Source organism: Sceloporus undulatus, chromosome 7, assembly GCF_019175285.1.
Source record: "Sceloporus undulatus isolate JIND9_A2432 ecotype Alabama chromosome 7, SceUnd_v1.1, whole genome shotgun sequence".
NCBI lineage: Eukaryota > Metazoa > Chordata > Lepidosauria > Squamata > Phrynosomatidae > Sceloporus > Sceloporus undulatus.
In genome coordinates, this window is record NC_056528.1 from 25,810,080 (window position 1) to 25,837,123 (window position 27,044).

General features: G+C 46.2%; 2 protein-coding genes across 10 annotated transcripts in view; both read right to left on the reverse strand.

Annotated features, from left to right (window-relative positions):
• Nucleotides 1-1,575: 1,575 nt before the first annotated feature.
• DOHH (deoxyhypusine hydroxylase) lies at nt 1,576-7,111 on the reverse strand. 2 transcript variants are annotated; one of them, XM_042478694.1, is made up of 5 exons: nt 6,800-7,111; nt 5,046-5,376; nt 3,439-3,515; nt 2,780-3,017; nt 1,576-2,514 (listed from the first exon to the last, which is right to left on the reverse strand). In XM_042478694.1, the coding sequence occupies exons 2-5, from the start codon at nt 5,317-5,319 to the stop codon at nt 2,198-2,200; spliced, it is 906 nt and encodes a 301-aa protein (XP_042334628.1). In that variant the 5' UTR covers nt 5,320-5,376; nt 6,800-7,111; the 3' UTR covers nt 1,576-2,197. The 2 variants fall into 2 exon arrangements, with proteins under 2 accessions (XP_042334628.1, XP_042334629.1); XM_042478695.1 differs by lacking the exon at nt 6,800-7,111 and adding an exon at nt 5,936-6,012.
• A 3,099-nt stretch (nt 7,112-10,210) lies between these two features.
• Nucleotides 10,211-27,044, reverse strand: part of LOC121936444 (protein unc-13 homolog A) — a 51,547-nt gene continuing 34,713 nt past the window's right edge. For 6 of the 8 annotated variants that reach the window (XM_042478688.1, XM_042478689.1, XM_042478691.1 and 3 more), the window contains 8 exons: nt 24,916-24,954; nt 23,722-23,751; nt 21,271-21,327; nt 20,298-20,378; nt 19,012-19,159; nt 15,090-15,182; nt 14,406-14,565; nt 10,211-13,439 (listed from right to left, as the gene is read on the reverse strand). In XM_042478688.1, coding sequence (XP_042334622.1) covers nt 13,148-13,439; nt 14,406-14,565; nt 15,090-15,182; nt 19,012-19,159; nt 20,298-20,378; nt 21,271-21,327; nt 23,722-23,751; nt 24,916-24,954 — 900 coding nt within the window. In that variant the 3' untranslated portion in view covers nt 10,211-13,147. The remainder of the gene's footprint in view (nt 13,440-14,405; nt 14,566-15,089; nt 15,183-19,011; nt 19,160-20,297; nt 20,379-21,270; nt 21,328-23,721; nt 23,752-24,915; nt 24,955-27,044) is intronic. The other 2 variants (XM_042478693.1, XM_042478687.1) reach the window with 1 other exon arrangement.

Genomic DNA, 27,044 nt, shown 5'->3' on the forward strand with positions numbered 1-27,044 from the left:
ACAGATACACACACAGTGCCTAAATGCAATGAAGGCACCAGATCCTGCCTGTTCTTGCAAGCTAAGCAGGATCAGTCCTGGTTAGTGCTTGGATGAGAGACCAGCAGCGATTCACAGGTGCTGCTGGCTCTCTTTCAGAGGAAGGTACTGGCCAAACCACCTTGCCTAAGAAAATTCTAATGAACTCCATGGGGTTACCGTAAGTCAACAGGCAACTTAAGGCATGTACACACAACCCTGTGTCTCATCTGTATGTTACTTTACCAAATTTTAAAGGCACCCCAAGGGCTATCCAGTCCACCTTCTGTGCAAGAAGATGCCATCAAAGTTCTCCTGACAGATGGCTATCCAACCTCTATTGAAAAACCTCCAAAGGCGGAAACTCTCTGAGGCAGCAGCATCTTCCGCTATTGAACTATGGTACCTAGCCATATCATGAGAAGGCAGGACCTATTAGAAAAGGCAACAGAAGAGGTAGAAGACAGTAGGAAAAGAGGAATACTACATGCCAGATGGATAGACTCAAACCAAGGAACCCTGACTTTGCAAGATCTGAGCAGATCTGTTGATGAAAAGGGGGCTTGGAGGTCTCTCATTCAGGGGGATGCCATAAGTCGAAGCCAAATTGACGGCAGTTAACAACAAAACTGAGAACAGTCTTTGGAAATGGTGCCATTTTCAATGACTCTCTCCCAGCCAGGGGATAATAAATGGTAATGGGGTCCCCCCCCCCCCGAGTCTGTAAAAATGACCACTCTGGACTGCAACATCCAGAATCCTCCACCGGATCTGCAATCCTAAACTATTATTTTTCCTTGTGAGAATAAGATTTGGTAAGATTGACACTCCTGGTCTCTCCACCCGAAATGTCCTCAATCCAAGATCAAATTGAAATCTTCCTGTCCTTAGCATCTGCAAAAAGGGGGAAAGCCACCACCGTCGCTCTGCCTTAGCATATGCCAAGCTGGACAGCCCTGGGCCTATTAATAGGTTTATGACAAATAAAATGGAAATGCCGTAAGAGGATTGTAGGCGATTGAGTGTTAAAGCACTTTTGCAGAGCAGAAATGCTAGGCTGGGGGGAGCCAGCTTTGCCGGCCAAAGTGATCCCAGATGTTGTTTGCCAAGAATTAAAAATCGAGGAAGGGATCAAAAACATCTGCAAGGTCACCGCAGTGGAAGGATGGCGCTGCGGTGAAGGTCCAGCTTTGTGGATTTTTTTCCCCTAGAGATGGTTTACAAATTCTCAGCCAAATTTGCATTTTGTTCTATGGCCCTATAGGGTCCGGGTCTAGTTTATTTGAAGGACCGTACTCTCCCTAGCAAATATACCTGTGTTTTGAGATAGTCTGGGGAGGCCATGTCCACCAGCTTCCCAGTTATATCTGGTAGGAAAATGGGAGTCAGGGTCTTCTCGGTGGCTGCTCCCAGGCTCTGCAACTCTGTTTGAACTGAGAGGCAACTCACTCTCCCAGTTTAACTCAGAAATTGGGATTTGTCTGCCAATCACCACTGAACATGTCTATCAGATATCCAACACTACCCCTGCGAACAGAATGAGATAGACTGAGAGGATTAGGAGAGTCAGCTTTTATTTCCCATCACCCTCATCTCCAGCGTAAAAAACTGCTTGTTTTCTTTGCAATAATAATGTCCCAGAGGAACTACGAGAATGAGATGTCTAAAGGTCTAGTATATTTTGTTCTGGAAACAAACAAACAGGCAAATGGTACAGAGGCAAGTCAATGGAGTGGAAGAAAGGTTGGAAAATTTGAGGTGTGATGGGGGAATGCAACTGTTTGGCCTAAGAGGATCCACGACTTACATGTGACTTGCTCAGAAATGGAGAGAGGATGTTTCTGAGACACTGTGTGCCACCATGGGCAAGAAGTAGTTGTGGTGGGGACAGATGAGATCCCTATTGCCATGTTCCTTGAGTGTCTGGAAAAGTGACCACCCTGGACTGCAACATCCAGAATCCCCCACTAGAGCTGCAGTACCATCACCAATACACCACAAAGTTCTTGAGCAATAGATATCTTGCCTCTGACTCCTCCACCAAGAGAAAGGTAATAACTTAAGACCGCAGTGATTTTCCCTACTGCTCCCGGTTCTGTTTGGATTACTGAGCACAAAACAGATGTAGGAGCAGGAGAAGAAGTAAGACAGCAGGGGGGAAACCCACCCCCGCCTGCCTTCAGTTTGAGGTCTTCAGTTTGCTCAGTCCGTCGGCATACTGGAAATCCGTCCCGTTCTCATAGTCGTACATGTCCAAGGCGACTTCGCAGCTCTCGCGGACCACCCGCTCCTTGTCCTGGGCATAAGTCTGCAAGGTGGCCAAGCAAGACGCCTTGGCAATGGAGCCCAATGCTTCGGCACATTCGTGGCGTACCATGGGGTTCTCAGCAGCGCTCTCCAAAGACGCCGTTAGCTGTGGGACACCGGCTTCGTGCTGCATCTGGCCTAAGACATAAGCGATTTCATGGCGGAAGAGGGCACTGCCACACTGCAGGCCTGGGGAAAGAGAGGGAACCATGAGGATTAGGATCACCAAAGAAGGACACTTGTTCATAGCAGAGCTACCTCTCCGAGTATCTCATTATGTGTAGGCAAATATTCCAAACTCCTAAAAAATTCAAAATCCATTTTGGGTAAGGAAGACTCGTAATAACATTAACACTTACTATTATTATTATCATTAGATCAACAAATAAGGAAGATGGATAAATAAACAGAGGGGAAAAATTGCTGGCCTGGAGAAGGAAAAGCAGAAACTCACCATCAGCCAAGGCCAAGACAGCAGCTTCTCCTCCCAGGTTCCGAAGTGCAAACATGGCCCGGTAGCGCTCAAATAGCGGTCGTGACTCGTCCAGTAAAACTTGCCTTAGTTTCCCCACGTTGACCTCCTCAGCTGGAGGCGCCGGGTCCACAGAACAGTAAGGCCCTGTGACAGGTTTGTCCTTGTTCTCCTGGAGCCAATCTATCCTCTTTACGGCCAACTGGCACGTCTCCGCCACCTATGAGGATGAAAAATGGATACTGAGATGGGTCTGCCCCACATTCCAGAATGTTCTGGGAAGAGGAGGTAAGCAGGGTGGTGAAGCCGGTACGGCAGGTCTGGATAGGATCTCCTTCTCTCTGTGTAGCTGATCCCTGTTAAAGCAGGTTTTGGAAGTTGGGCTGGGATACACAACTTAGCTACACAGCTACAGTACTGATGTAATTAAGTAGTGCATGGAGAATTCAAAGCAAGCCCCATGGCCCCTGGGCTTCACTTTTTCAGCTGTTGAAAGTCCTCCACCAATTTCCCAAGAAAGCTAGGAAAAAATTCTGGTTTCAAAATTTCTGGAAATCTGACATCTCTGACCAGTGAATATGTCACAATATGCGGAAGTGATGTTTAAGCCTGACCTTATAGATCCCTCCTACTTTCCTTACCTCAATGACAGGATCGTCAGCATATTGCTTCAAGATGTCCAGGACTTTGGGGTTCCCAATAGCTCCCAAAGCCTCTCCTACAGAGAGAGGAAGAAAACAATACAGCTTAGGAAAGATGGACAAGGGGTGAAAGAAACTTGTGATGTGTTTCTGGAACATGTGGTTCTAACAGGCCCCTCCTAGTGAATTGTGAAGATGTGCATCAGGTCAATGGCAAGAGTGTTCCAATGCTCTTGACTCAATGTTCAGATGGGCATCAGGGACACCAACAACACTGTTGTTGTGTGCCTTCAAATCATTTCCAACTTACTGAGACCCAAAGGTGAACCAATCACAGGTTTTTCTTGGAAAGATTAGTTCAGAGGGGTTTTACCACTGCCTTCTTCTGAGGCTGAGAGAGTATGATTGCCCAAAGATCACCCAGTGGATTTCTATGGATGAAAGGAGATCCCAACCCTGGATTCCCGGAGTCCAACACCACACTGGATCCAATATGGTGATCTGTCCCCTTGACAAGATTTATTCAGAGGAGGTTTGCCATTGCTGTACTCTAAGGCTGAGAGAATGTGACTTGCCCAAGGTCTCTGTGGATTTCCAAGGCTGAGCAGCAATCGTAAGCCTGGTTTCCTGGAGTCCAACACTCATCCGGTGCTCATAATCTTACTGCCACATAATCTTGTTGCAAAAATAATAACAGCACAGATTGTTAAAGCATATATCATAATTGAGCCAGGCTTAGGAAAGTCACATGTTAAAAAACGGCAGCAGCAGAATTAACAGAACGCTGACGCAAAAGCATTTTCCGCTCCAGATGGAGAAGGTGCAGGGTTCAAATTGGGTGACAGCGGAATAGATTACCCCAGAAGGAAGTAGCTTTTTCTTCAAGGGAGGTGCTTTAAACAGGGGTTGGATGGTTATCTCTCAGTTCTGTGACACAGAGTTGCACATTGGATATTGGTTTTTCAGTGGGATAACTTGGTGGGTGAATGCCAACGTGGCTAAACTTTCCACGGATATGGCTTTCAAGTGTGGAATTTCAGATTCTGGTGCCATAGTTGGCCAAGGTGCGGATGAAGAATAGCATCAGAAATGGGGAAGAAAGAGGCAGTTTTAGTAACAGAACATCAAAGCTTGGCCTAACCAGGTTGATGTCAAACAAACCCTGTTGTGCGGCAGAAGCGTCAAGGTTAAACCTGTCCTAATTTGGTCAATGAGAGCCACTGTGGCATAATGGTTTGGTTGTTGGACCGGGTCTCCAGAAGACCAAGGTTTGAATCCTTGCTCAGCCATGGTTAACTCACTTTGGGAAAGCCACACACTCTCTGCCTTGGGAGCATCTAAAGCCAAACCTTCTTGGAATAAATTCAGCCAATGAAAGGCATTAAGGTGCAGTGGTTTGACTCAGAAGCTAGGAAACCTGGTTTCGAATACTTAGGATAAACCTGAGCAAGTCACACTCTTTCAGCCTCAGTAGAAGACAACGGCAAGCCTCCTCTGAAGAAATCCTGCCAAGAGAACCCTTGGAGATGGACGTTGTAAGTTGGAATCGACTTGAAATCGGAATCTGATCATCATATGGATTTCCACGAACAACCATCTTTTCTTACCTGCTTCGTGGCGGACCATGGGTTCCTGACGGACGTCTTGGAGGACCTCAACGAGAACGGGGATGGCTCTCTCGTCCTGCATCTGTCCGAGGCAATAAGCGAGTTCGTGCTTGAGGAGAGCCGAGTCGTCCGCAAAGGTCTTGCTGATCCACTCAATGGCCGCAGGGCCCCCCAGGTTTCGGAGGGTGAAAAGCGCCCGGAAACGGTCCGTCAGAGGTCTCTGGGAATCCACCAGAGTCCGGCCGATCATCTCGACTTCCTTCTCGGTCACCATGATGTGCGGCAGGTCCAGGAGAGATGGAGGTCCCTACTTTAAAACCTTTGGAGGGATCTACGATAAAAGAAAAAGAGGCCATTTGTGAAAATGAATTATTAGTTAGAGTATTTGTACCCCGCTCTTCAGTCACAAAGTCTCTCCAAGCGGCTAACTTATTTAATCTGTGCAAAATTAGACTCATTATTGTTAATGGCCATCAAGTCGACTTCAGCTTTATAGCATCCCCATGAATAAGAGAACTCCAGATCCCTGTATATCAACCAGGTCTTGAAAAATCTGGGCTCCTTGATTTGAGGCTGCGGAAATAATCCACTCTGATACCGCTTTAACTGTCATGGCTCCGTCCAGTTTGGGACTCAAGCTGGCTTCTTGTCGCTGTCGCAGAAATAGCACTGTTTTGACGCAACTATGGAATCATGGGATTTGTAGTTTGCCGTGGCACCAAGGTCTCTCTGACGGAGAAGGCGAAACACCTCACCAGACTACAAATCCCAGGTTTCCATTATTATTATTGCTTTGTGTGATGAAGACACACCTAAAGCTGAGGGTTAGGCCATTTTGTTTAATTATACAATTGCGATTAAGACGCTTTGGACGATGCCTGTGATCTCACCGAGGAAGAGAGCAAATTGAAGCTTCGGCAGATGAGCCACAAATGGGACGAAGCCACTCTTTGGCTCCAAAAACATATTCCGGAAATACAGGAAAAAGCACCGTCTTTCCAACTTTAATTATTGAATCCTTATCTTCCCTTTCTTCAAAGAGGACTCAAGGCGGCTGGCGATACGACTCAAAACAAAATGCACTTAAAGCAATGGGGAAATGCCATTAAAAAAGAGACACAGGAGCTGCCTTGTGTTGTGTCCCAGTTTTAGGGAAAGCATAAACACAACATATTGTTCTTTTATTGTATTTTCTTTTAAATCATGGACCACTTTGAGACCTGGTTTTGGGGGAAAGCAAGGTATAAATACAATATTTGTTTATTTATTTACCACTTTTCCCTCAAAAAATTGGGGCTCAAGAAAATTGTTACTTTTATAGAAAGTAATAATAATAATAATAATAATAATAATAACAAAAATATTATTTTATAATAACATAATAATAATAATAGGGGCCCAAAGTGGCTCACCATTTAAAAGAACATTGTCACTTTTATAGACAATAATAATAATAACAAAACAATATATTTTATAATAACATAATAATAATAATAATAGGGGCTCAAAGTGGCTCCCATTTAAAAGAACATTGTCACTTTTATAGACAATAATAATAGTAATAATAATAATAAAACAACTTTTGTTTTATAAAAATGTAATTTAATATTATATGCAAATTTATGCAAATTATAGCCATCTATGTAAATTTATGCAAATTAAAGACTTTCCTCAGCACCGTCTCTGGGTGCTCCTCGCCCCCTCCCACTCCGTCTCCATGGCAACAGGTCCCCTCTTTCCTTATTCCCACTCACCTGAGCCTCATGCGCTCTCCAGCTGACTTTGCGCATGCGCAGTCGCTGCCCCGGCTGCTCGCTCTTCTGTTGCGCGGACTGAACCAAAATGAGTCTATGAAGGGGGAGATTATATTATATCCGTGAATAGCAGCCTCTCCTTTTCCCCTTCCCCTTGTATTTGCCTTTCCTTCTCCCCGAAAAAAAAAAGAGCAGTCAGAATCTTTCAGGAGCCAGAAGGCGGCTGTCTTCAAAATGGCGGCTTCTTTTTCTCTCTCCAAGTCTCTCCCTCGAGGAATCTAAAATGGAAGAGTCCCGCGAGGAACGGTTGGGAAAGCGGAAGAGCGTCGCGCATGCGTACTGAAAAAGGAGCCGCCGCGTCGACTCCGCCTCTTTATTTACCTTTTCGTGGCGATAGACGTACAAACGTATAGACTCATATATATAAGGTTTAACTTCCGGGTTCAGTTTGGGCAAGGAAGCCAAAGCATTGGCTAAACGTCTCATTTCTTTGCCTGCAGAAGTAATCCACTTTGAGACCGCTTGAACTGCCCTGGCTCAATGCTGGAGAATGCTGGGAACTGTAGTTTTGTGAGCCTTCTCTGTCAGAGAGCTCTGGTGGTGGTGCCACAACAAAAACTACAACTCCCAGAATTCCATAGCACTGAGCCAGGGCGGTCTCAAACTAGGTTTTTCTGCAGTGTGGATCCACCCCAAGTCTTACAAAAGCATATGCTCCATCTTCCACTCAGTGAAAGTGCACCTTTGTAGCTATTCTGTGTGTCTTAAAGTCACTTCAAACTTATGGAGGCCCTCAGCTGAGCCTCTCCTGGGGTTTTCTTGGCAGGTTTCCTCAGAGGCAGCATCTTCCATTGTGGAACAGCCCTCACCCTCAAGAAGCTCCTCCTAATGTTGAGCTGGAATCTCTTTTCCTGGAGCTTCCATCCATTGTTCTGTATCCCATTCTCTGGAGCAGCAGAAAACAAGCTTGCTCCAGGCTCAATATGGCATCCCATACTTAAACAGGGCTCTCATCACTTCTTAACCATCTCTTCTTCAGGCTAAACACCCCCAGTTTCCTAACCCTCTCCTCAAAGGGTTTCATGGTTTCCAGACCCTTCACCATTTTGGTCATAGAATCCCAGAGTTGGAAGAGACCCTAAGAAGCACTCAATCCCATTCTGCCATGCAGGAACTCTCAATCAAAGCATCCCCTGTGAGTGACAGATGGCCACTCATCCTCTGTTTAAAAACCTCCAAAGGAAGAGACTCCTCCATACTTCCAGGGAGTGTTTCCCACTATCAAACAGCTCTTCAGGAAGTTCTTCCTAGTGTTGAGGCAGAATCTCTTTTCCTATAGCTTGCATCCATTGTTCCATGTTCTAGCCTCTGGAACAGCAGAAAACAAGCTTGCTCCATCCTCAATATGACACCCTTCAAATATTTAAACAGGGCTATAATATCGCCTCTTAATATCGTCTGGGAAGAATGAAAAATCTTAAATCTCTTTCCCCATAGCTTGCATCCATTGTTCCAGATCCTATTCCCTGGAGCAGCAGAAAACAAGCTTTCCCTGTAGGATTGAATCCATTACTCCTGTTCTCTGGAGCAGCAGAAATCAAGCTTGCTCCCTCCTCAATATGACGTCCCTTCAAATACTTAAACAGGGCTCTCATATAGGACTTCTTAACCATCTCTTTTCCTGGCTAAACATCCCCAGCTTCCTAAGTCTCTCCTCATTGGCCTTCATGGTTTCCAGACCCTTCACCATTTTGGTCACTCTTCTCTGGACAACCTCCATCTTGTCCACATCCTTGGATTGTGTTGCCCAGAACTGGACACAGTACTCTTCCAGGTGGGGCCTGACCAAAGCAGAATAGAGTTTCACTATTACTTCCCTTGATCTAGATATTATTCTTCCATTAATGCACTATACTTCTTCTTTTTGGAAAGGCAGTCCTCTTTTGTTTTGTGGATTGTGGGTGTTACGGTACTTTATTTTATCTGACCCTTACTATGTAAACGCTGTGCAAAATCTACAGCACTCTATAAATAAATGTTATATATAATGTTATGTCATATTATGTATAATTTATATTATATAATATATAACATATATAACGTATGGTATATTATATATAACATTATATATAACATTTATTTAGATTCTCCAATTCTGTGGATGGACGCAAAAAAAGAGGTCAGAAGCAGAGAGGCAAATCCTTTTTTCACTTTGTAATTTTTTTTGGTATTTATTTATTTATTTTTCTCATGTCAATTAATAAAATATTTGTATAGAGCCCCAAAAATTTCAAAATAGTGCAAAACATCTCACTGTCATGCATCCACTGTTGGTTAAACCAATGCTCGAATCCACTCCAAGGTATGTTATGTACAGAACAGACGACATGAAAACATCTTCCGACTTCTGTGCTACACAAGGAGGATTTTTAACTCGATTCGGGACGGTCAGGGTTGTCTGGTTTCCCTATTTAAGTATTGATCCGTTCGCTCACGCTCCGTTTTGTCGGTTAGTTCATTTTCAACCACATGCCAAACATACATTTTATTTATCGAGGAGGGGATCGGTTCCGAGGGGAGACAAATGGGAGTGCTGTGGAACATCACTTACCCTTCTTTGCAATTTCGTTTTGTGGGATAGGTGTGTTGTGTTGTTTTCTTGTGCAAAAGGAAGATGGGGTCCAGTACAAAACAGTATCAGACACCTAGGCTGCAAAACTCACCGTTTGGCTTGGGAATTCCCCCAGATAACCCCTTTATTTTGCAGTTGCCTTGCCTTCTTCATGGAATTGTATGCAGGAGTCATGGGACTTTATCACATGGGGAAAATCAGGGGTTTAAACAGTCGTTATCCCCAGGAAAATTGTGCAATCGCAGAAAGGTTTTCACACACATGGCGATTAAACAAGATTTATCCCGGAAAGAACAAGAGAATAACCAGGGAATGGCCAGAAACAAATCATTCACGGGATTTCCCCATAAATGATATGTTGGTTATTTCCAGGGTAAGTCCTGTTTAATCGCGACATCATGTGAAAACCTTCACCGCAATTGCAGGGTTTCCCCAGGATAATGACTGTTTAAATCCCCGATTTTCCCAGTGTGAAAAAGCACTTACATTTACAGCCCTGAAGCCTTTTCCCCATTACTTCTTCTGTCTTTTCCTAATACAGTGGGTCCTCCACATTTACGGGGGTTTGGGGTGCATATATATGAAAACACCTCTCTAGGAATCTATAGGTCCTTTATGGTCAACTAATGCTGGACGTTGACCACAGAATTGCACTGGAGGACCTACAAATGCCTACCAAAGTGTTTTCTCTAGGACTTTCTTGGTGTTCCAGCGCAACTCTATGGTCAACTTGTAGCAAATATTGACCACAGAGTCATGCAGGAGGACCTAGAGATTCCTAGAGAGAACATATTAGTCAAATCCACAAATAATCAAATCTGCAAAGCCACAAGGATGGAGGGCCAACTGTATAGAAAGACTGTGAAGAGCCTGGGAGGGAAGACAGAATGTATTTTGACAAGTGTTTTGAAGGTTTCAGTCTGGAAGTACCCTGTCTCCGACTTCTCCTTTCCCGCTTTTTTTTGTCCTTTTAAACAAAATATTCTGTTCAGTGCAGTTTCTACAAAGTGGTTGTATGGCGCATACATGTATGTATTGTCTGTGACTGTGTTTAAACATTCAACTCAAACTCTGACGCTTTGGTCCCAGGTAAATCGTATGGGAATGTGATGCAATTTAAAAATAGCATGAGGTTGTTAGAGAGAAAGGAAGAGACAGGTTCAGGAAACTGGCTGAGGAAGAATCCCAGGAAAAAACATGTTGAGCTCAAGACTGGCTTTGCACCATGTTTGGAAGAAAGAAATGCAAGAAGGATCCTGGAGGGAGACGGAGCAGACCTTGGCTACTAAAGACTTCCATTGGCTTAACAGTCGGTAAAGGCGAAGGCTTTCACGGCCGGCATCCATAGTTTTCTGTGAGTGTTTTGGGCTATGTGGCCATGTTCTAGAAGAATTTATTCCTGTCTCTTATTCAGCCACAGATGCTGACGAAACATCAGGAATAAACTCTTCTAGAGCATGGCCATTTATCCCGAAAGACCCACAAAAAACTATGACTTCCTTCTCCCTTGGAATTGACCTTCTTGGCTGGAATGTCCTCAACTGATTTTTGTTTCTTCTTGTGTGCCTTCAAGTTGTTTCTGACTTATGGTGATCCTATCATGGGATGTTCTGGGGCTGAGAGTGTGTGACTCGCCCAATGCCATCCAATGGCTTTTCATGGCTGAGCGGGGAATCGAATTCCTATCTCCAATTACTCCCACCTCAAACCACGACGACAAAACATATATGTTCCCAGAATTCTTTGGGGAACGGGTGGGAGGTTCCCAGGATGCTTTGAGGGAGGGACCAGAGCTTATTGGTGGGACCCTGGCATTGCATCCAGAAGGTCCCATGCCCAAATCCTTGGCATCACCACTTAAAATGAAACAAAACGAAATAAAAACCAGGGCACAGCAAGCAATGGGGAAACCCTTTTCTGCCTGAGATCTGAAAGAGCTGTTGTTGGTCAGAATAAGTAGACAATGGAAAATATCGCACTCTGTTGTTATGCTTTGATTCCATTTTTACTGCTAAGGCTGCTTCCTGTGGTATCCTGGGATTTGTGGTTTAGGGATTTAGCATGCTCAGCCAGAGAGGTCTTAGTGGCATCACCAAAACCCCGAACACCACAGGAGACGGCCATAGAGTTAAAGTGGAATGATAGCACTATAACTGCATAGTGTAATATTTACTATGGGGTTAGATGGAGGAACACATGGGTACAAGACAGATTTGGTGGTAGTTGGAAACCATGGCAGATGGGATAGAGAGTCAGTGGGTCGAGGTGTCTGGCAAGGGATAGTTGACTCCAGATTAGACAAGAGAGAAGGCTGCAGATGGAGACTTCTTGCAGAGTTTGCTAACGCGAATGGGGCGAAAAGACGGGTAAATTGGCAAAATGGGGCCAGTGAATGCCTCGAAGGGCAGCCATTTGGAGATGGACCAAGGAACCTGTACACAACGCATTTCCAAAGAGGCAAAGTGTGCTTGAATGACACTCTCTGAGCAACTGCGGTGGGGACTTAATGCGTAACATTTAATGTCATCACCAGAGGCCATTCCTAGGTCTCCAGTTTTGACCTGGAAACCTCTGGACCTGGGACCGTCCTTAACCGACAGCCAGAATTGTGTGAGAACTGCTCCTTCCCTACCAACCTTGGGCACCGGAATACTGAAAGAGCTTGGCACAGGTATGACAAAGGGTAGAAATCTTGTACATTTAGCCCTGTTCATATGAAAAGAGAGGATGGAAGGGCTGTTTCTTTTCCAGCCCTGCGGATGGAGTTTAGGTCTAGGCCTCCAGACATACTCCCGCTAGGTCTGCAATGGGCACAGTGCCTGCTTTTGCATGCCTGCAGGTTCAGTCCCTGGCATTCTCAGGAGGCAAAAAGAAAGTCTGGTTTATGTCCAAGACTGTGGAGAGAGTTGCTGCCAGTCCGAGAAAGTAGTGTTGGACAAGATGGATCAATAGTCTGGATTGACAGGATCAGAAACAAGCCCAGGCATAAGGGAGATGGTGGTGTTGTTCCCCCCCCCCCCAAGCATCAGACAGCAATTTTGATGGAGACTATGAAAGTCAGTGTGAAAAATGATCACGGTTATGTTTCCAAAGCCTCCCAAATCACTTTGTTCTTCTTACCGATTCAAAGCAACTCTTTCCTACCCTGTTTCCTGGAAGTCACCGAATGGTTGCTTTTAAAGGTATTTGTAAAAGGGCTGCAGTGGGAGGCAGAGTGAAAACCAGTGCAACCCTGCAAGGGAGGTGTTATCCTTCATTAAATTACAACCATAATGTCAACCTAGTTAGGCCTTGGTTACTGGAGAAAAGGTACCAGTTCAGAGTAATGACTTATGCAAATTGCATTCTGTCCATGTTCTCCTACGGCTCTTGTCGCTATATTTCTCTCCCCCTTTTCTAGAAGGACTGCTGTTTTCCCTTGCTGACATCTGCTCCTGATGGCTTGGAGGAAGAATTGTGTGTCTGCGGGTATGATTTGGCAATGTGCAATGTGTGCGAGAGGGCACTGTTGTCGGGGTTGATCCTTGGCAGTAGGAGCAAAGCTCCCAAATTAAGGGGTGAGGAATGGCGTGGAGGGAGGTGGCGTGGCAGAAAGGGTGGTCTGGAGAACTCTATGGCTTCAACATGGCTGTATAAAAGAGGGAGGGATGAGGACGGGACCTTCTAGCAGATCATTTGGGGGGACAGACCATAGAGTAAGGTGGGGAGAGAGGACCTTAGCTGGTGCTGCCCTCCTCGGCTGAGCGCGTGTCTGACTTCAGCTTGACAAACTCCTTGGCCACCTCGTCATTGTTCCTCTGCGAGAGGATGCGCAGCACCGTGAGGCCTGTGTCGTCCATGTGGATGCGCCGGCCCAGGGGCAGCCAGCAAGCACAGCTCCCTCGCTGCATCATGTCCTTCAGCTGTAGGATGGCAATGCCCACGGTCCGGTCTTCCCGGGCAAAGCAGTAGTCTTTGACACACACCTGGAGTTCGTAGCATTCGGGTCCCGTCTCGGTGCCCAGGGTGCTGCAGAAAGCGGGAGAGAAAGCAAGTCACAGCAAGCGACTCAGGATAGGGGTCAGCCCCTTGGAGAGCTCATTTCAAGGCTAGTTTAAAAGCTGGCATGTATTCACTGCTCCACTGACATGTTCCAGCTGAATATGGACTCGCAATGCATTTAAAGGAGGTCTCCAAGGCGCTGAACCAGTTTAGGAGTAAGATTTAGCAACCTGGTGAGGATTTACTACTCCACTGACACGAGAAGCACAAACTGCCCCTGCTAGTTGGCTCCTGTATTGGAAGGAAAGGCAGGCTGAAATGAAAATAAATGTTGTTATGTGTCTTCAAGTCGGCTGGACTTAATGGCAACCTTCTCCAAAGGATTTCTTGGCTAGATTTCTTCTGTGGAGGCTTGCCATTACCTTTCTCTAAGGCACGGGTTTCCAAACTTTGGTCCTTCAAATGTTTGGGAATTCAGTTCCCAGAATTGCTGACTCTTGGCCAAGCTGGTTGGAGCTTCTGGGAGTTGAAGTCCAAAACATCTGGAGGGCCAAAGTTTGGAAACGCTTCTAAGGAGCGACTTTCTCAAGGTTCTCCAGTGGGTTTCCGTGACCAAGTGGGAATTTGCACTTTGATCTCTCAGAGTCCTAGTCCAACACTCAAACCACTATACCATGCTGTCTCTTACTACATCCCATGGAGTGGAAAGCCCCAAAAGAGATTTACGTCTCCCATTTCTAGAACATTTTCATGTTTTCACCAGTTCTTCACAGATGTGTCAGGAGTTGCATAGACAACTTGCCTGCCACAAAGTGTTGGGAATTTGGTACGATGGGACACGTGTTCCTGTGAAGTGTTGGAGAATATATGCATTCACAAACAGAGATAGTTTGTGAATGGGGCCAGGGCTGAATTCTGTATTGTGAGATTACCAAATGACCAACCCATGCATCAACGCACATTAAAGAAAGGACAAACCAAAGGGTTACTCACAATGTGATGCTTTCATTGTACTTAGGGGACCAGCTGTTGTTCTTGGACTTAGTGGCAAACTTTCTCTTCTTGTCGCTGAGGTGCGGGCCAATAATGTTGACTTCAATGAAGGGTCGGAAGATGCCCGAGGTTTGCCACTTGAGGTCATTGGCGGCCACCACTGGAATGGCAAGAGAAAGAAGTATAAGCTATACATCACTTTTTTATATCATATTTCATCCTGATATAGAGGATGGATCAAGCTTGTTTTCTGCTGCTCCAGAGAACAGGACCTGGAACCATGGAGTCAAGCTACAGGAAAAGAGATTCCACTTCAACATTAGGAACTGTGCTGTTTGATAGTGGAAACACTGCCTGGGAATGTGGTGGAGTCTCCTTTTTTGGAGGCTTTTAAACAGAGGCTGGATGGTCATCTGTCACGAGGGCTTTGACTGTGTTTTCCTGCATGGCAGAAGGGGGTTGCACTAGATGACCCCTTGGGGGTCTCTTCCAATTTCTATGATTCTATGAAATCTGTCATCTTTGTACCACTAGACAGCTATTCAAGTCTGGCTATGATTCCAAGGACTCCAAAGTCCATCTGCCTAGGGACAGAGGCCCAAATCACTACAGGCGCATGATCCTGCCTTCATGCAGGAAGGTTTGTTTGAACCTCCAAGACCTAGCGACAAGTTCAACACTCACCTTTGACGGTCACTTTGTGCTCTCCTGTGCCAGGGTGGGTGATCAGTTCCACGTGGATAGAGACTTCGCCAACTGGGTCATCCACTCCGGATCCTGTGCCACAAAGTGTCGGTGGGGAGGCATAAGCCCCCTCCCCCAGATATGGAACAGAAAGTTAGCCCTTGAACTACTTGCCAACCTGTACAAAATGTGTTGGATTACAAGTCCCACTATCCTTGACCAGGACAACCTGCGGTTGGGTCCAGGATGTCTGGGGACAGTGGGATGGGTAATCCCTTTCAGCGGGTGCAAGGTGAGAGTAGGACCTCCCTTGTTGCCTTCCTACAAACATGATGATGGGCTCAGGTCATCGCCTCACTCAAGCTCTCATTTTTGGAAATCTTTATTTAAAAAAAGAACATTTTCCCGGCACAGGATTCACCAAAGTCTGAATGATTTTGCATAGCCCCCCCCCCTTGCTAGGAAACGCAAATCCTCTTCCTCCCACCGTGAGCTTCCGTGACCTGAGCCAAACAGCAATGTAGACCATTCCTATACTTTACATTGACCTTCGCTATTGATGCCCTCCCCTTCCTCAGTCTCTCCCCCCGCCATCATGTCCCCAAAGCAGGGCATCGATCCATCATTCAAACAGGCATCCTCCATGGAGGGGTTCCACATGCAGCAAAAGTACGATGCGAGGTGGAAGAAGATGGGGCAGGGTGGAGATTGATGGTCAAGACCCTCTCGCTGGGGTGTTGGATGGCACCAGAGAGAGATGTCAGTCCAACACAGGAGTCACAGAATTGCAAAGGGGAGGAGGAGAAAGGATGAGACAGTAGAGCAATAGCTTTGGGCACCTTGGACTTCTCCAGATGTAGGATCTGGACAGATGGAGCAACACCTACCTAATCCCTCCTCCTTGCCAGCAGGAGGGTGTTACAGGCACTGGTATGGATCACATTTTGCAAAAATTTAGGCACCAGAGCCTTAATAGTGTGTTTGTAAAGCAGGAGTGGGTAACTGTGAACGGCTAAGGGGCTGCATTAGCCTCACAGGAGGTCTTGGAGAGTCATATCCCTCCACCACAAATTCTCCTCACAATGTTTTTTGGCCTCTATATCCCCTCTATGGGGCACATAAGACATCTTCACCATATTTTGCTGAATTTGGGCCCAGGAGAGGCTTTGTTTTAATAGCAGGAAGGGAGCAGAAGTCACTTACTGTCCCCTTTCTGTTCCAAAACAAACCCACACCTTAAACCCTTTCTTTAGGTTAAACCTACTGTGGCTCTTGGATTTGAAAGTGTAACTGTATTTGGATTGGCTTTATGTTGCTTATTGTTCTTGGTGACCATTTATTTTGGGGGAGATGTTTCTTGACTTTGGATGTACTGTATTGAGTTTTACCATGTTAATTGCTTTGAGAGGTGTTTCATCTTTGAGCATGGCCTGAAATGATTTCAAGGCAAGAAAGAAGAACAGGGAGGGAAGGGAAGGGAAGGGAGAAGAGGGTCAAGCCTTTGGTGATGGCCTGGATCCACAGCCTTTCCCCCCGCCCCGCATGCTTCTCCCACCGCATGCCTTAGTACCCCCTTCCCACTAAAAGGTAGCACTGTCCCAGCTCCTGAGCCGCATGCTGAGACTCGCTTGATCCAGAAACCAAGGTTGCGAGGAGCCTTGAGCGAACCAACCGCTCCCGAATGCCAAAGGTGTAAAAGCACAGGAACGAAGTGGTAGTGCAAACCCACACAGAGCCCACCCTCTTGAAGGTCTTCTCCCCATTCCCAATTCCTCCTCCATTGGTTGAGATGCTAGTGCAGGAAGGGGGTCATTCTGATGCAGAAGGAAGGGAGAACTAGAGGAGAACATCAGCACCCGGCGCAGGGCTAGCTTCAAGGCTCCTTTGCCAGGAGAGAGAAGAAAGAAAAGGGGAAGGGGAAAGGTCCAGATGCCACCACAAAATGGTCATTCCAGCCCTAGACTCAATGGTGGCTGGGGGCTTCCACTTCAGTTGGGCAATGAATCCATCCAAGTTTCTCATGAGCTCTAAAGAAGCTCTCCAAGGCACTGAATAGGCTGAGGAACTGGATCCAGCACCTTGGACAACTGGATTGAAACCAGGAGTGGAAGCCACACATTGCCTAGACACTTTCCCTTTCAGCTCCCATCAGGACTGAATTCTGGGACTTTTACTAGCCCTGGCCGGGGCAATGGGTTTGGAAGTGGGGTGAGGGGTCTGGGGTGGGTGCATTTGAGGCAAGGGAGGAGTGTCAGGAGGACGGTGCAAGACGTACCCTTTTCGGGATATGTTTCTTCACTAAGAGTAAACCTAACACCTTTTCCACCATGGACTAATGATGGGAAAAGGAAGGAAGGAATGAGAAAGAAAGAAGGAAAGAAAGAAAGAAAGAAAGAAAGAAAGAAAGAGAAAAGGGTAGGGAAGGAAGGTCAAGAGAGGAAAGTAGGGGGAAACAATAGAGAAATAGTAAAGAAAAGGAATAAAGGAATGACAAGGGGAAAAAGAAGGTCAGGAATACATGGAAAGAAGGAGAGGGGAAGAAGAGAAAGGAAGAATACAGAAAAAGAAAGAAAGAAAGAAAGACAAAAGGATGAAGAAGGAAGGTCAAGAGGAAGAGAGGAAAGTAGGGGGAAAGGAACAGTAAAGAAAAGAAATGAAGAAGTGACAAGAGGAAGGAGGTCAGGAACACAGGGAAAGATGGAGAGGGAAAGAAAGGAAGTAAAGAAAGGTAAAGAGAACAAAATAATAGATAAAAAGAGAAAAGGATTTAAAAAGGAAGGATGGATGCAAAGGACACAGGAAAAACAGAGGAAGAAGAGAATTCAAGGGAGGAAGGTAAAGAAATAAAGGTAAAGAGAAAAAAGATAAGAAAGATGGTGAGTAAAAAAAGAGCAAGGGAATGAAAGAAGGCAGTAAGATGCAAGGAGCATAGGACAGAGAGCAAAAAGAGAGTGAAAGAAAGGAAGGAAAGGAAAGGATGGGAAAGGGAAAGTTTGTGCCAAAAGAGGTATGCAAAGAGGCAAGAGATAGAAAGAGAAAGAAAAGGAAGATCAGCAAAGGCATTGGCTCTGAGATTCAGCTGGAGAATTCAAAAGATAGGTTAGAAAAACCCTGACTCCCACAACCAGGTTGAGTGGCAGAAACGTGGTTCTAGAAATAGAATGTGGTTCCCCCTAGAAAACCCCTGAAACTTCTACCTATTCCGTCAAGAGAGTTGTAGTTTATACAGGATTGAGAGTTTGTGTGCGGGAGAGAAACCAAGAAGGCAACCTTTATGGTTTAGGCTAGACAAGGTGAATCTAATCCAGCTGCACTTTATCCAAAATGCCCAGCCAGATCCCTGCTATTAAAGCCCACCCTCCCATGTTGCTAGTCCTCAATGTTTAGTACTCAGAGGTAGAAAAATGCAGTTCATGGGGATTTTCTTTAACTACCCTGGTCTAGAGTCATGGACAGACTCACCAACTATAATAAAACGCTTTGTTGGATCTAGACTAGTGGTTTCCAACTTTTGGTCCTCCAGGTTTCAGCCTCCATCATTTCTGACTTTTAGCCAAGTGGGCTGGGGCTTCTGGAATCAGAAGTCCAAAAGGAATGGAGGGTGAATGTTAAGAACCACTTGTCTAGACCATCCCCAAAGTCCAACATCCATTGAAACAGGGAACAAGTCCATGAAAAGTTCAAGACCACTGCCCATCCCTAAGGTTTGCTCCTCAGCAGCTGTTACTGCAAAAATAGACTGCCCTTGAACATGGAGGCTCCACAATTAAGAGGTAGCCCTGCTGAATCCACGCCGTTTGTCTAGGGAAGAAACCTCAGTGGCCCTAACCAACCCAAGATTGAGAACCTCCAAGGAGGAGATTCGGCCACCCCACTTCCAAGACATTATACCAGCCCCACCAGGCCATTTGGTCTTGCTTACCTTGTGCGGACTGCGTCTGGACGAAGGTCTTGATGAGAAGATCGGTGGCCTGTGTGTAGAGCGAGAGGGCGTAGCGCAGGGACTGCAAGTCGGGGCTTTTCTCCAAGAACGTTTTCTTGAGTCCGACCCCTCCTGCATGGAAGTATTGCTGGCAGAAAAGGGAGGGGAGAGGGGGAATCAAAGACCAGAATCACGCCACTGGCTATGCTGCGACTAGGGGATTCTGGAAACTGGGGTCCTAAAGATGGAATCCCTCCAAATTCCAGGCATCCCTGATGGGTACGAGGGATCATTGGCATCCAATGAAACCATGGGGAATTTCAAAGGAACTCTCCAAGGTGTTCAGAACATCCTCAAAGGAGATGATGCTGAACCTGTTTTCAGCTACCTAAGATACTAAACTTTGGGCCTGAACGGACAGGCCAAAATAAAGCTGCTTCAGGTCACTTTGGAAGTATGCTGTTTAAATTATGCATGTATCCTAAGAGGCTGGAAGCAGCTTTCAAACCTAAGGACTGGAGTGCGGCTTTGGTGCAGCTTCTGGCCTCCTAAGACGCGTGTATCATTTAAACAACATGCCTCCAAAGTGACCCGAAGCAGCTTTATTTTTGGCCTGTCTGTTCAGGCCCTTAGTCTCAAAAATAGTTTTCAGCACATCAGATAGCGCCTTTACAGTTTGGAAAGAAACCCAGAACAGATTCATTGCACATATGAACATGGAAAGCCACTGGCTTCCCTGATAACGCTATCACTCTAAGGCAGTGATCCTTAAACTGTGCCCTTTAAGAGATTTTGGACTTCAGCTCCCAGAAGCCTCAGCCACGTTGCCCAGTAGTCTGGAATTGTGGGAAATGAAGTCCAAAATTCCTTAAAGAGCACAGTTTGGGGACACAGTAAGGTTTCCCAGAGCAGATCCCTTGTTGTTGTTGCTGCTATTGTTATTGTTGTTGTGTGGCTTCAAGTCATTTTCAAGTTATGACGACCGCAAGGTAGGCCTGTTACAGGGCTTTCTTGGCAAGATTTATTCATAGCGGGGTTGCCTTTGCCTCCCTCTGAGGCTGAGAGACTGTGACTTGCCTAAGGTCACCCAAAGAGATTCAAATCTTGATCTCCAGAGTTGTTTGTCCAGCACTCAAACCATGCTGGCTCTTTAGAGGAGATCCCTGGAGGGAGACAATTCAGATCTGGCAGAGATCAACTCATAGTGTATACACTGAAATTTAGTTCAAGTACTGTACAAGACTTTGGACAGAGTGGAATTTGTGTACGGACACACTGCTCCTTACCTTGATGGTGTCCAGGGCCAGTTCCACTACGGCGCACTGCTTGGGTGTCAAACTCTTGGCTTCCTCACGCACCATGTGGTCCTGGAAAGAAGAAACCTTGGTGGGTAAGGGTCTTTCATGCAAGAACGGACTCATCACACACACACACCCCTTTAAAGTCAACCATTCTTTACAGGCAAGACCCAACTATCAAGAAAATACACTCATCCCTCCATATTTGCGGCTTTGATATTTGCAGATTTGATTATTCATGGATTCGATGAATATGTTCTCTCTAGGAATATCTAGGTCCTCCGGTGCAACTCTATGGTCAGCTTTAACTCAAAGTTTCCCCGAAAGACCTAGAGATTCCTAGAGAGGATACTCTACTAGGCCTTTGTAGCTCTTCCAGTGCAACTCTATGGTCAGTGTCTGTTGGACATTGGCCACAGAGTTGCGCTGGAGGACCTAGAGATTCCTAGAGAGGTGTCCTCTCAGGTAAAAACATGGTTTTTTCATTATCTGCAGTTTCCCTATATTCATGGAGGTCTTGTGGCCCCAATCCTAGTGAATAGGGAGGGACAAGTGTATTGTTTTTGTTTGCCTTCCAATGTATGGCAATCTCATGGGGTTTTCTTGGCACGATTTCTTCAGAGGGGTTTATTTGCCTTGCCTTGCTCTGGGGCTGAAAGTATGTGAGAATGTATTTCCATGGCTGAGCAGGGATTCAAACCTGGTCTCCAGATTCACAGTCCAATGCTCAAACCACTACACCATGCTGGCTCTCCAAAACAATGTTACACCATCATCCCATTTTTCAAAGTTCATCTAGACATCAGTCCTTGACTCAGATATAGCGGTAATTGTGGAATGGCATTTGCTGCTCTGCCTCAGGCAGCAAAATGTTTTGGGTCTGTCTCAGGAGCTGAACAGGCCTCTGCTCATCCAAACTCTGGAAAGCAAGCAACCACAGTTTCAATTCCAGGTCTCTTACCTTGAGTTTGGAGAGCTGGCCCAGTTCCTTGGCTGCATTGAAGATCATCTGTGTGCCCTAGAGGGAGAAAAAAAGGAGAGATAGAAAAAAGAAAGAGGAGAAGGCAAGGAACAAGAGGGTAACAAAAAGCGGCAAGGTAACTGACCCTGAGACAGATTTTGTGGCTAAAAAATAACACCAGGGAAAACATCTTTGGAAGAGTCTCCACATGTGATGCTGAGATTGGTTTTCTAGCTAATGGAAAACTGGGTGTTTTGCAGCCTGTGAAATTGTGCCATGGAAGTGAGCTCTGGTTTGCAGCCTGGGAAGATGCCACCTGACACTGAGCTGTGGTTTGCAGCTCAGAAAACTATGGCATGGAGCTGTGCTCTGGTTGGCAGGCCCCAAAGCTATGGCAAAGATCTGCTCCCTGGTGTGCAGGCGGCAGATTTGTTGCACAGAGCTGAACCCTGGTTTGCAGCTCAAAAAACTGTGGCACTGGAGCTGTGTGTAGCTGCCTTCCAGCTCCAGAAATTGTTGCGTAGAAAAGAGCTCTGGTTTTGCAGCCTGCAACTCTGTGGGACAGAGTTAAGCTCTCATCTGTAGAAGCTGGGCAGCTGTTCCATGAAACTGAGCTCTTGTTTCTAGCCTTGAAAGCCATGACATGAAGCTGTGCTCTGATCTGTGGCTCCAGAAGCTATTGCGAAGAACTGAGTGCCAGTTCTGCAACCTGCAAATCTGTTGCATGGAACTGAGCTCTGCTTTCCAGCCTTTTCAACCAGATCCTCACGTATCAACTCACTAAGATTACTAACATCTGGGAGAGAAAACATTTCTGTTGCAGGGAAGCTGAGAGTCACCAAGTGCCTAGCAAATGAGAAATCGAATGAGAACAGTGATTTATGATACAGGATTGACTCTTAACCAACAGCTAACACTGTATGGCTTGCATTCAAAAGAATGTGCTTTGTGGAGTGACTGCCTGCCTTCAACACCAGAGATGGCAGAGAATTCCTCTTTCAGACAATTTTACCAGTACAGTATGATCCCCACAGGACTGGTATCTGCGGTTTCACTTACCCGAGTCCAAAAAAAGTTCTCTCTAGGCATTTTCTAGGTCCTCCAATACAATTCTATAGTATGCTTCCAACAGAGGGTCACCATAGAGTCATGTTGGAGGACCTAGAGATTCCTAGAGAGACGTTCTCTCTAGGCATTCCTAGGCCCTCCAGTGCAGTACTATGGTATGCTTCTGCCGGTTTTGCATTTCCATATTCAGTCCAGGAAGGGATCTCCCACAGATATAGAACAGTGTGAATCCTGTTTCAAAATGTAGCCCAACACCAACATGAGCGCCAGTCGGCGGTGGCTCAAGCATGGATAGGTTTCTCCAGAATCCTATTGAGCTTTTGATTCTATTGCTAGCTTAATTCTATTTTGACTTTTGTACAAGATGTAGAGTTGGAATGGGCCCTAAGAACCAGTCCAACCACCTGCCATGCAGGAAGACACAAAGAGGGACCCAGGCAGGTTACAAATAATGTAACAAAAATGAGCCTGCAGTTCATTTTTATTTTAACTGTTTTAAAAAAAACAAATCATCCTCAGTCATTTGGCTAAAGAATGGCTGTATCAGTCACCCAGTGGGTTTCAATGGCCAAGCAAGGATTCGAACCCTGGTCTCAAGAGCCGTAGTCCAATGCGCAAACCATACTGGCTCTTGCCAAACCTTATCCCTCCAAAATAGATACAAATACGCTAGTCGCACTAGGGTGACCCCCAACCCCAATGACACCACTGGGATTGCCATTGCCTTCCTTTTGGGCTAAGAGGTCTCCCAATGGGTTTCCAGGACTGTGCGGAGATTTCAACCCTGGCCTTCCAGATTCCTAGTCCAACACCCAAGCCATGACATATGATGGATGTCTTAGCAGTGACTCTAAGACACACATTTTAACCACTTCAAATGCAGGAATGTATAGACTACCATGTCCACTTCCATCCCCTGCTGCTTAATGCATTAAAAAGAGAGAGAGAATTGCCCTGTTACATTTCTTCCACACCTCCTTGTTGCCTCTTCCTTTCTCTCTGTCCCCGATTCCATGCCAATATGGTTCTTCTCAACAACGTCCACCTGCCATACCAACCGATCCCCTCCCCATGCAAACAGCCAGGCCAAAAGCAAGCTTTGAAACAAGACTGGGGAAGGAAAACTGGCTTCACTCCCAGGGTTTGGTTTTTCCAAACAGAGATCCACAAAGACACCATCCAGCACACAGCTCCAAAGAGCAGCCAGCTCCAGAGAGTTGGAGGGAAAAGGAGGACAGGAGGAGAAAGACAGACATAGGTGGACTCCCAAAAGATTACAGCCAAGATGGACGGGGGGAAACTCTACAGACAGAGGGTATAGTTGGAAGGGTGGGGAAGGAAAAGAGACCAAGCGGGCGAAGAATTGAAAGGGTGGTTCCTTACTTCAGTGTGACCGGACGGCTTCCCCCTACTCTGGAAAAAGAACAGGAGGGTTTGTACCATTGCAGCATCAGAAACACCACCGTTACGCCAAAGGAAAAATACCTCAAGGCAAGTCAGACTACATATCCCATCGCCCCCACCTTAGCACTATGCTACTGGCTGGGGTTGGTGGGTCTTCTAGTTAGACCCACCTGGAGTAGAGGAAAGTTGCTCCACCGTGTCTTCATCTGGTTTAACTGGATGCCACATACTGGCATTTTTAATGCTTTCCCTCCCAAAGGTTTAAATCTGTGCTGCATGCTTTGGGACCAGTTTCCAACTGGTTTAACTGGGTGCCACCTACTGGAGATGTCAACTGTTTCTCAGTGCTTTCCCTCCCAAAGGTTTACATCTAAGATGTATGCTTCAGGACCAGTTTCCAACTGGTTTAACTGAATGCCACCTACTGGAGATGTCAACTGTTTCTCAGTGCTTTCCCTCCCAAAGGTTTGCAACTCTACTGTGTGTTTTGGGACCAGTTTTCTGCTGGAGTGACTTCTCAAGGGTTTCCTAAGAAATGCTTCCAACATTTTCTTTTTCTAAATATCCCCTTGGAAGCATTCTTCCCTTGATGGGAACTGTGATTCCACTCCCCTGAGCTAGAGATCTCTAGCAGAGGATTATAAGTCCCACAACATACTAGAAATCCCAAGGCTTCGCTGGGCAGAGCTATGACAAAGTGGGATTGAACTGTCATAGTCATGTAGTAGAGATTCTCAACACGACTCGACAACGTATGACCCTCATCCATCACATCTACACAATACAGACACAAACATGTCCCTAAGGACAGTAGTTCCCAAACGTGGGACCTTCATCTGTTTTGGACTTCAGCTCCCAGAAGCCCCAGCCAACTTGGCTAACAGTCAGGAACGATGGGAGCTGAAGTCCAATTCATCTGCAGGACCAAAGGTTGGGAACCGCTGCCTTTGGAGATCCAAGTCAACATCTCACCAACCTCACCAGCCAACACACTCCCCTGCTCCCAGCTCAGACAAAAAGGAAGACACAACACAGAACACATTTCGACAACACAAACTATGAAGTACTCTGGCCTCCTTGAGATTTCTGGGGCATTGATGCTGGAGCCGCTAGGTCTCTCTTTGGCCCTAATGGCTACAGACAGACAGTCAAAGAGCAGGAACGGCTAGTTACCTTCTCAGTCCCTTTGCCGTGCTTTCTTAAGAGAGTCCCCTGTAGAAACAACATCACAAATTGATCAATGGTGAACGGGAGGAGGAGATCTAAGCCAGAGGATCATTTACAGGAGTCTGCCTGAGCATTAAGGTCTTCAGGAAAGGCTCTGCACTCAATCCCACAACCTTCCCAGTCTCATTGGATGGAAACACAGGAGACAGGGCCTTCTTGGTGGCTGCTCCCAGGCTTTGGAGCTCCTGAGGGAGGCCAGGCTTGCACCTTCCTTGCTGTCCTTCCACTAGCAAGCATTTGGGAATATGAATGTTTTATCTAATCTGTCTTTTGTTTTGTTTTGTTTTAATGTTGTGCTGTTTTGAGTGAAGCTTTCAAACAAATGCTCCCTGTGCTCTCAGAGTACCTGACTGCTGGCCAAGCTGGGAGTGGAAGTCCAAAACACCTAGAGGTCCAAAATTTGGGAGCAGCTGCTACAATTAGTTTAATATTACTTGAATCCTAACTTTTTTGGTGTGTTTTTAAAAGCTACTCGTGGCTTTGCTTGCATTTATTCTGTAAGCCAGCTCAAGTTTCACTCTTGGGGGGAAAAGCAGGATGCAAATAACAGGATCAACGGCATACCTAGTATGTTTGATCCCTGGTGCAAATTATTTTTAAATACCCCTTCCCTCCTTTTCTTCAACAGCCTTTCCCAAGTAGCTGGCAGAGCTGTTGGCTGGGTGGGAAAAGGAGAAGACCCACTTTCCCACCTGGCTGTGAAAGTATGTCTTCTCCAATGTGAAGTCGAAGGCTTTCAAGGCCAGCATCCATAGTTCTTTGTGAGTTTTTTGGGCAATGTGGCCACGTCCTAGAAGTGTTTATTCCTGACGTTTCACCTGCATCTGTGGCTGGCATCTTCAGAGAATGCTGGCATGGAAGAGTCTCTTCCAACCCTTCCATGCCAACTCTCTTTCATGCCAGAGTCTCTTCCAACCCTTTCATGCCAACTCTCTTTCATGCCAGCATTCTCTGAAGATGCCAGCCACAGATGCTGGTGAAACATCAGGAATAAACTCTTCTAGAACATGGCCACGTAGCCCGAAAAAACCACAAAAAAACTATGAGTCGTCTCTCTTTCCCACCTGGCTAACAGACTCACTAGACCCATGATGGCGAACCTATGGCATGTGTGCCCTTTCTGGCATGTGAAGCCATTTCTGAGGGGGCACAGAGAGACGAGAGGGTAGGGGAAGAGGAGGAACCTATTTATGGGATCGCTTCCTCCCATATAATCCACCTTGTGCCCTCAGGTCCTTTGGGAGGAATTTATTGCAACTGGTGAAGACCAAAACAGTTATGGCGACACGAAGGACCTTTTCGGCAACCGCTCCCAGACTATGGAACGGCCTGTTGGAAGAGATCCTTCACAGTACAAGCCTGAACAGCTTTAAGAAAGCTGTCAAGGCGGACCTCTTCCAACAGGCCTTTCCAGAATAATTCAACCACCCATTGAGTAGACTGTGATTTAATTGTTATTTTATGTGGGAGTGGTGGAATTTAGGACTATTGTATATTGTTATTTTACTATGATTTGACTGTTATACTGTAAGCTGCCTCACTCCTAATTGGAGTAGGCGGGATATAAATAAAAGATGGTGATGATGATGATGATCCCCTCACCCTCCTAGGCCTTTAGCTGTCTCCAGGGAAGTCTCCCCCTGAAGTCCCGTCCCCTGGGCACTGGGTAACATTTGGTATGGGAATGCCTTTGAGTTTGGGCATTTGGTCTCCAAAAGGTTCACTATTACTGCACTGGACCCAGAAGACAGACCCATCCCACCAGCACCTCTTCTGAGGTGTCAACATATGGTCCGGACCTCCTGCACCCCACTAGTGATGCCCCTGAAAAGGATTGATCAATTGATCCTTCTTACCCATGGCCAACCATGTATCCCATCTCCATCCCTTCACCAACCCCTGCAACTCCTCCTCCCGATAATCCCTGGATGCAACCCAGGTACAGAAATCTGACGGCATGAGGTGGGAGAGCGGACTTTCCATCGAGACTTTACAGCTGGCACAAAGCAGCTCAGCAACATAGGGGAAAGGAGAAGGGCAGATAACAAGAAGAGGCCAAGACATTTTGGGGATGG